General features: G+C 45.9%; 1 protein-coding gene across 7 annotated transcripts; it reads right to left on the bottom strand.

Annotated features, from left to right (window-relative positions):
• Window positions 1-956: 956 nt before the first annotated feature.
• Window positions 957-9,391, bottom strand: LOC144104574 (zinc finger autosomal protein-like). 7 transcript variants are annotated; one of them, XR_013308578.1, is made up of 5 exons: window positions 8,852-9,295; window positions 6,875-7,044; window positions 5,915-6,184; window positions 4,039-4,198; window positions 957-1,793 (listed from the first exon to the last, which is right to left on the bottom strand). XR_013308578.1 is itself a non-coding variant. In XM_077637672.1 (3 exons), the coding sequence occupies exons 1-3, from the start codon at window positions 9,376-9,378 to the stop codon at window positions 1,406-1,408; spliced, it is 615 nt and encodes a 204-aa protein (XP_077493798.1). In that variant the 5' UTR covers window positions 9,379-9,391; the 3' UTR covers window positions 957-1,405. The 7 variants fall into 7 exon arrangements, 1 of the variants encoding a protein (XP_077493798.1); XR_013308581.1 differs by having other exon boundaries at window positions 6,875-6,986; XR_013308577.1 differs by lacking the exon at window positions 5,915-6,184 and having other exon boundaries at window positions 8,852-9,284.
• Window positions 9,392-9,417: the final 26 nt, after the last annotated feature.

Below are 9,417 nucleotides of genomic sequence, written 5' to 3'. Positions count from 1 at the left end.
TGCTCAGCGGCCTCACTTCCAGCAACCTTTTGAACCCATGCAAGTCACTGCAGAGGTAGGTGCTTATGAGATGCCAGGCTTGGACAGCAATTACTGATGTATTCTACAATGTCACTGGTGCCAATGCTTTCGTTGTCCATGCCTGCTGCGACACACACATCAAAACTTAGCACCACGTTTGATTGCAACGAACCGCACGAACGAAACTCCTACCATCACTACCGTGCCATCTTTGTCTAGGGCAAGTCTGTGACGATAGTATGCAGTGCATCCCCTGAATAGCAAAACACAAAGTGTTGACACAAGCGTTATAATGAAACACAGGAAAAAGAAAGATGCAGTGAGAGAAGCATGCTTTTACCACTGCATTATAGTTGACTGCAGTGCGCAAGTAAAGATTCCCATGAGCTACGGATGGTGTTGTTATTTTGGAATTGCAATGTGCAATTAGTTATCTTTGCAATACTGCAATTCTTTACAGAAAACTGCATGAAAATTTAAATTAACAATTATAGATATATCAGTCTTGAAGCTAGTTGTAGATGAACTGGCTAATATTTATTATTTTTGCAAGTAAAACGGCGACCTTTGAGAATGCAATCCTCAGCATTTCGGAACCTTTTATTCTCCTTGAATGTATACTGAACCAGAATTTTCTCAGTAACTCTAGCCAATATTACATCTGCACACTTTCTCTTTAAATTAAAAGGAAAATGCACACTTTCATGCTCCAAGCATGATTCTTAATAATCTTACTCCTGGCGGTCTAGGTATGGTCTCTAATCATCCATCATGCACTAGCATAATGCAAGGCCCCATAGGTGACATATACCTGACATGCAAACCATGCTTAAAGTATGTCAAGTGGCAACACAGAATTCACAGCTAAGCAAACTGGTGCCAGACATTGTAATACATACCCTTCCTTCAAAGCCACACTGACTCAAAACAGGTCGTTCCAATAAATGCAATCAGTTTTATTTGCTCCTTTGGTACTTAAGTCTTGCTTGCGACCTTCTTCACGGACATATTTTTGCTCACATGAAAAACATCCAAATAACCTCTTTACTGAAGAAGGACACATTTTCTTGCCAACATCTTAAAGCCGCAAAGCTTCATCATGCACCTTGTACCTTGCATTCCCACTGTTGTGTTGTTGAAGAAGTTCTGTAGTTGCTCAAGATAACTGCTGCCTTCGGATTTTTTTTTTCTTTCATGTGTAGTTATCCTGAAAATAATGCATCTAGCCTCCCATCAGACATGTGCCGCGCCATCCTTGTGCCTTTGTCATTCGATGATGTCCTGCTCATTGCCCTCTCCTATGCATCCGTGAAGCTTGTGCATATGTCTCCTCAGGTCAGACAGCACGGTTGAGATTCCGCCAGTGTGGGCCCAAGAGTGAGTTCTATTTGTTGTGCTTCATTGTCGCATGACGCCAGAGGTCGGTGATTTCTTTGAATCGCATGCCGCACTGAGAGCAGACATGTGGCCACTGCCCCGCGTGCTTCAGCAGGTGCTGCTCGAGGTCAGACGGTTGGCAGAACCCCTTTTTGCAATGGGGACACACATTTGAGGCTGCATTGTCATCCAAGTGGAACAGTTTGCGGTGACGCGACAAGTTCGATGATTCGGTGAAACGCCGGCCACAGTCAGTGCACTTGTAAGGCTTGTCTCCCGCGTGGGCCAACAAGTGGCGCTTAAGGGAATACGATTGTTTGAATGCTTTCTTGCAGGTTTTGCAGACGAACGGCCGCACTCCAGTGTGCGTCCTCTCATGCAAGGTGACATGGGTCCTGGGTGCATGGATGAAAAGAGGAGCACAATGGGTACACATTGCACGTAGTAGCATTAATGGTGCTATGCAACAACAAAAAACAGCAGATATCTAAAGACATATGTCCGAAGTACCGTATTTACATGATTGCAAGTCGACTCGAATGCAAGTCGACCCCCCAAAATCACATTTACAAAAAAAAAAAAAAACTTCAGAGGCTGTTTAAGCTTGTCCTTGAATAGTTGAACACAATAGCATTATCCAGCGGCCGCCGTTTATCGCCAGCCGCTATCGGGTGCCGCGCGCTGGCGTGCCCGTGGGCACACTCCAAAACGAAAATGTATTAGTCACTGGACTACTCGTCCACACTTGAGCCATCGTCCTCAGCAGCACTGCCATCGTGATCGCTGCTGCGGTTGTACAGCACGTCGTTCTAACGTCGTCGTCCAGCGAAATCCCGCATTTCGCAAACATCCACATCACGACATCGTGTGGAACAGCTGAAAAGTTTCCTTGTTGCAGCTGTCAAACCTGTATCACCCGTTGCGAACGTTGAACTTGCGGCCCGGTGCGCGGCTGTTCGTTTTTTCGACGTAAAAAATGGCAGCCATCTTGAATGTAGCTGTGAACGAGCGCCGGTTGTTTGCCGGACCTGGAGCACAAATGATGACTGACGAAGCGCAAGATTAAAAACTTGTGAAGCATGGCCGGCAGTAGTCAAATCCGTCAGAGTCAAAGAGAAACTATGTGTGAATGGCGTCGGCTCTTCCGCAGGCTATCGACACTCCCCAGCACTGCTGCCGTTCCGAGTGGGCTGCTGCCTCGATTGGAACAGCGGCCCTTCCATCAACTATCAACGCTCCCTTGAGCGCCGAGCGCACATTTGAAAGTAAAAAGAAAACTTTCTGGACGCTTGAGCTTCCCGTAGAATGTGATTGCGTTATCGGGCCGCCGCCGCTTATCAGCAACCGCAGTCAGCAGCCATGTGTGGGAAGTGTGGGGTGCCAGTTTGCTGTTTATCGATAGCCGCTATCGGCCGCCACCCGCGCGCGCGGGGAGTGGATGCCAGTTCTGTGCGTTGACATAGCAGCTGCTCAAGGCCAGCACCAAGAGCGATGCGACAGAGCCACGCAGCAAAAATGCAACCACTCTGTAGCATGCCTGATATATAGTGCGATGTTTTCATTTCGATTGTAATTTGATCCCCCCACTTCGGATTTTCAAATTTTAAAAATAGGTCGACTTACAATCGTGTAAATACGATATATCCATTTGTTACTCGTTAAAGGAACAATTCAAGTGTGCGAACCACACAGCAATACAGAGAGGAGAGCTGACTATAGCACTTCACCGGCTTCATCGGGTGCAGATTCCCACTGTGTCTGATAGATGCAGCCATCAGGTAATCAAAAGAACAATGGAGCCCCTCTGGCATATCCTCGTTGTTGTATTTTGTTTAGCGGCAACGTCTACAGGTGGCAACCTGACCAAACAAATGATGATGATGATGGATTTTTATGACGCAAGAGCACCCTTTGGCTGCCCAGGCTGTGCAGCCAAGCACTGGCCAGGAGAAAGCTTTTACAGGTACCTAACGTCACTGGGGATCGAAACCCATATCTCCCACATGCACTGTGGATGCTCAGGCCATCAGGCCACCGCTGCAGTGACCAAACAAATGTATATTTCAGCTAGGACATCGACCTGGTGTCCTTTCTCTTCATCTAATGTAGAGCTCCTGCCATGGTCACAACTGCGAGAGGGGAGGACGACTTAGCGCCGAGCCATGCTTGTGTGTTTACAGTGTCCGAAACGTAGCACACCTTCCGAGAGAAATCTAGCTTGCGTGAAATATTCCAAAATTTCAACTTTAGCTGAATTCACCAAATATTGCACTCATGAAAGATAACCTGTTTACAGTACTTTTAATGACAGCTGCTATTAGCAACTATGTCGTACCATTAGTGGGGTGTGAAACGTGCAGCGAGTGCCCAAAACAGGAGGTCACAGCAGGTAAGGATTGAGAGAAACCAAAATTCTATGGGCTGCACTGAGACGTCACTCTGAGAGGCTCAATTTAAAGAAGGAAAATGGGAACTGCATCATTATGTTGCAAAAAGATCATTATGTCGCAACAGCCTTGTAACAACAACGCCGCCACCAAGAAGAGTGAAAATTCAGAAAAAACCTACTTAACTGGGGAGGTGGGGAGATTAATGACTCAGAAACAAGTAAACGTGGCGAGAAGTAAACCCCTCACTTACTTGCTGTCGCTGGAGTACGGGCAGTAGGTGCAGCAGTACTTTCCCTGCGGTCCCAGGGTATGCTCGCGCTGCTGGTGCTCGTCCAGGAGGGTTTGTGTGGCGAACGCACCGTTGCACGTCTGGCAGCACAAGGGTGGGGTCGGCACATCACTGTCCACCTCTGCGGAGAAATGGGATAGAGGACAAAGGGCAAAGCATAGTTTTGCACAAGGTTCCAAAAACCACATAAGCTTTTATGCAGCCCATTAGAGCCTGAGTTCAGAACTTACTAGCATAACCATAGGCTGAAAACGGAACAGCGCGAACACAGTACGAAGAGAGGAACGTACAACACAGGCACAGACTTACAACTGATGTTTATTCGAAAGGTGCACATACATATAAATAGTCTCGCGGCAAGCTGTCAGCTGAGTCAACATTCATGGGCAGTGTAGAGGGCCGGATGAAAGCGATAAAATCTTAAAAGCTATAAAAGTTACAAAAGTTTTAACAAGAAACGATGCCTGTGGGAAGGGTGACATGAGAGAAAGCAAACAACAAGATGCAGGTGAAGGATGGAAGATGGGCATGCGGTAAGGTAAAAAAACGGGAACGTGGCTAACACTTGGTGAAAAATAGTTTAAAACTTAAAAAGCGAGGTAAAATCACTTGTCTAGATAGGCAGTCTCCTTAGACATCAGGTTGATGGATGGACTGCACCTTTCGAATCAACATCAGTTGTAAGTCAGCGCCTGTGTCGTACGTTCCTCTCTTCGTCCTGTGTTCGCGCTGTTCCCTTTTCAGCAACTAGCCCGCAACAACACCCTGGTAAACCATAGGCGTGCACAGTTCTCTCCATAAGGGGAGGGCCATGCTCATGGTAGTGCTTGTTCACATCTTCTGCGTCTCATGCCTCCCTAATGCCAATTAAGGGAGCCGCAGCCCCCTTTGCCCCCCCTCTGCACACGCCTATGAGCATTAGCTGCACTGCAGTGCTTGAATATCCACCATCAGTTTTGCACCCCTGCAGATCTGCCCTAATACACCCATGTGGAAGTTGTGCAAAGTATAGCCACTCACATTTTATTCAGTCGAAGCTATGCAATAACGCACATTCTGGGCGTCCCTGTAATTTGCTGCTTCAAGTAAAATAACACTAGGTCACAAAAGCTTCCTTATAATCTTGCTCACCACAAATAATTGAAATATGTGCAAATATAAATATTAAATAATACATTCTGTCTCCAAACATTTTCTCAAATCTACATTCAAAAAAGAAGAAAGTAATGGCTTCAAATGTGGGAACATGGATATGTATAAAGTGTTTTGCGAGTACTATTATGAGTGTATTAACAGGCGTGTTTAAGAACAGCCACAGGTTAACTTTTATTGTCTATTTCATGTGTGTCGATGAGTGCTTTCTTCTTTTCGTTTAGTTCCGAAAATGCAGAACACGGGCTGAGAATCTTTCACATATTCATGGAATGATTAGTCTTCTAGGATGTTAGTATAAACAGAGACATAGAGTCAACAGGGATGTTGCATAGAATACGCATAGGCAATGTGAATAGGCACTAGGACTGCACACTAAACTGATCAAAGAAACAGGCAAGGACAAAATGCACAATTTTATAAACTATCACAGGAATAGAGCACTGCATAAATGCCACAGAAATATAACAACACGGGTAAAAATATAGGTTGCCACAGTAATGCAAATGAAACAACGTATAATGTTGTTCATAACAACTCACGAAAAAAGAATGACACACTTGTATACTGCAGTTCAAGCTTTGCATGTGAAAAATTAAGACAATGCAGTCAAGGCAAAAGAAGCAGCCAAGGCAAGCTTTTGCAAGACTGGTCATTTCCAGATACAAATAACAAGGAACCTTACAACCATGGTGGCTTGAAGATGTTGCTTAGCATAGGAGCTTCTGCACGCTAAACTGAATTAAAATGTGAACTCCTCCGGGTCATCTTTCATAACACAAACTGCTGCAGCACAGTTAGAGAAACTGGCAATTGCTGTAAAACATGTGAACATAGATAAAAACAACAGAAATAATAGACTGGGCTGAAAAGACTCTAGTCGGCAGCCTGCACAAGCAGCCGTGGTCCCAGTGGAGAGATGCTGGAGCTGTCACAATGAGGCTGAAGTGGTTGTCTGAAATATCACAATTAACTGCAATTAGGCGAGTTGCAAAGAGCACATGGTGTATAATTTGAAAAATGTTTGCTTAGCCAATTACAAAACTTCTTACCTAGGACACAGTCACTTGAAATGTTCATTTTAACCTTGCTTAGTGACAAAGTACCAAGGGAAACAAAGTGAACAACCAAGCCACACTACTTTATTAATTTCTTACTTAGCTTTTGCTTCAAATAATCCCCAAACATAGCTCATTTGGTAGTAAATAAACAATGCATCATACAAAAAGTGCCTTAATTCCTGCAAGTACTAATCAGTTTTAGACGAACAGTTGCCACAGGTGATTTTCTGTCCCGAGCTTTTCCATGGGCAGCACAGGTACACGTTCATTTTGAATGGGATGCTGGGAATGCATCAATGTCTTCCAATCACCAATATATAAGAAAGGCTGACAGAGCTCACTGACTCACAAAATTTACAAGTACTGTGGCATAAGTCTGAGCTCTACATACATACATGCAAGTACTACTATTGATTGCCGTGTAATGCTCCACCTCATGCACAATCTTACCAGTATGCAGATGCCTTCATGCAGTGCGTGCATGAGAAACACAAAAAATGTAAAATAGTTCAGGTACCATTAAGGCTATGAACATTGGCGAAAAGAGGAGAGCTTTTGATATGGAAGCCACTGCAGCCACTTACAAACACATCAGGGGCGCTCCTCCCTCAGTGACAGTGACACCTATGGGTGCTCAGTGGCTTCACTTCCAGCAGCCTTTTAAACCATGCCACTGTAGAGGTGCCTGTGACGTGCCTGGTTCGGAGAGGAATTACTGCCTTATCCTCCGCCCGATGTCACTGGTGCCGATGCTCTGACATGCACATCATGCACACAATAAATGTCAGTACATTCTTATAGCTCCACACAGTTTTTGACAAGCATGATCTGCAGAACAAAGTTTTGGCAGGTCGCAAACATATGCCATATGCTGTCCTCTGACGCAAACTAAATCAAACAGCATGATCAGAAAATGAACGAAAATTACCCCTTGATAAGAGTGAACACACCCGTTTGCTTGCTACTGCTGCTTTTGATGGTGTGTAGTTGAAGCTGTGGACCACACTTGCATAAAAACTAAAACCGAAGTGTTGAGCCACAGCGAATGCAGTTACAAATGACTAGCGAAGAAGATCGCTTTCCAAAAAGAGAATGGGCACTAAACGGCTATAGTCAGATACAACTTAGGTCTGCAGTGAAGCTCCGCCCACATTCAGGACCCCCCCCCCCAAACATTATTCCTTCAAGACTAAAAAGTAGTCTGTTGACAATTGTGGAAACTTCTAACTAAATAAGAAGCTACTACAAGAAAAAAATTATAAGCTCTAGAATTTTGATGCTTGGCTTGTGTAATATAGTCAGACATTAAAAAGCTGATATCATGACTGTTGCAAGTGGCAAACGGAGATATAGGACGCCACTGACTTTGGCCCCGTGTCAATTACTGGCCCGTTTTTTTTTTTTAATTTGTATCCTAACATAAACATCCTTCAAGTGAGAAAAAGTTCTAGCAAGCTCCAGGTGCTGTAGCATAAGCAGTCTTGCAATATTAATAAATGAAAATTGGTTTTTGGGGAAAGGAAATGGCGCAGTATCTGTCTCAGGTCTCAGGGGACACCTGAACGGGGGCGCTGTAAGAGAAGGGATAAGGGAGATTGAAAGAAGGTGCCGTAGTGGAGGGATCCGGAATAATTTCGACCACCTGGGGATCTTGAACGTGCACTTGACATCCCACAGCACATGGGCGCATTTTGTGTTTCGCCTCCATCAAAACGCGGCCGCCATGGTCAGGATCGACCGCGTTTCGATAATAAATCAGTTTTGAGAAAAGGAAAGGCGCAGTAACTGTCTCACTTTCGGTGGACACCTCAAACACAGCCCCGTGAGGAAGGGGAATAAAAGAGAGAGAAAGAAAGAGCTGCTTTCATGCGCACTGACACTGCACAGCACATACAGCGCAGTCACCGTGGCGGGTACGGCTCGACGGCCGCTCCCGATTTTTAGTGCGGGCACTAGTCGCTACAGGTACGAACTGCGACAGCAAGTTCAACACAAGTTGTCGCTGGGCTGGTTGGTCAAGAGCAGTCAGGCCGTAAAGCATTTTAGCGGAAATAAATACGACACACAAAGCAATGGAAACAGACGCGACAGGCACTGCAGCAGGTAACCTGCAAGAGCAGCCTTGCTCGGCGGGGTGCTGCTGGCCTCAGTTATCGCAGGGCCGTTTCACATGATGCGATTGTTGCCGCAGCGCAGTGCGATTTATGCCGCTGTGCGACAGAAATGCGTGTCGTTCTCGTCGCAGGGCCACTGCGACAGACTTTCAACAAGCTGGTCGCACTGTCGCAGCGTCGGTGCGGTCGCAGCGACGGCCACAGTAGTCAGCCTGGTTGTCTGCTTTGGAAAGGCGAAAACGTATTACTGAACATAATAATACATCATGTCTCGATATCATTACCCATGATTACGAAATCAACGCCTGCCACGATGTTTGACATTTATTGCAGCCGAAGAATTTTCGGCCACTGAAAGGCCGCACCGACGCTAGGGCGCTGGTGCCGTTTTTTTTCATTCGCGTCGCACCATACTACAATTTGTATGCAAAATGTAGACTCACATACCTGCAACGAGGCATCAATTCCATAAACGCACTTCACTTCGTGCGGCTTCTGCTTCACGTGCGATGTTTGCAAGCAGAGGCCTTGCACTGTCGCAGACGCAGGGGAGCAATCCTTCAGGCCATAGCAGATCAGGTGGCCGGCGTTGAGGACTTCTTCGCCTTCAATCAAGCAATCTTGTCCAATATGTTTCATTATGTCTCCTAGACACAATGGCCGAGTAAAGAAGGTGGCATGGTTGCTAGCGAGCGAAGAGCACAACAAAGAGACCGGCCGTACGCTGCGCTTATGGACTAGACCCGCTATGCGGCCGCACTGATAATCTCTCCGGGAGCCATATTGGATTGCCTCGCGAACTTCCGAATAGCGTGATACCGATCGCCGCCGTCCTTGGGAGCAGACGACAAGCTCTGAATATTTGGGTCGTCGTAATATACTATAAGATGAAATGAGAAATACATACTGCAAAATATATACTGCAGAGTGACGGGTAGATGACGAGTTCCTCGCGCGAAAGAGAAAGCATCCATGCTTCTGTCGTGACTAGGGCACTAGGGGAACAGCGTTAT

This window comes from Amblyomma americanum, chromosome 9 (genome assembly GCF_052857255.1).
Source record: "Amblyomma americanum isolate KBUSLIRL-KWMA chromosome 9, ASM5285725v1, whole genome shotgun sequence".
NCBI classification, from domain to species: Eukaryota; Metazoa; Arthropoda; class Arachnida; order Ixodida; family Ixodidae; genus Amblyomma; species Amblyomma americanum.
The sequence above is the reverse complement of the archived record's forward strand: the minus strand, read 5'-3'. Positions and strand labels throughout refer to the sequence as shown.

Excerpts from the sequence above, each read along its gene's own strand:
- LOC144104574 (XM_077637672.1), bottom strand. The coding sequence starts at position 9,378 with ATGGATGCTTTCTCTTTCGCGCGAGGAACTCGTCATCTACCCGTCACT. Across the intron at positions 4,199-9,311 it reads TCTGCAGTATATATTTTGCA|AGGTGGACAGTGATGTGCCG; the intron begins GTATGTATTTCT and ends ATTTCTCCGCAG. Across the intron at positions 1,794-4,038 it reads CCGTACTCCAGCGACAGCAA|GACCCATGTCACCTTGCATG; the intron begins GTAAGTGAGGGG and ends CCATGCACCCAG.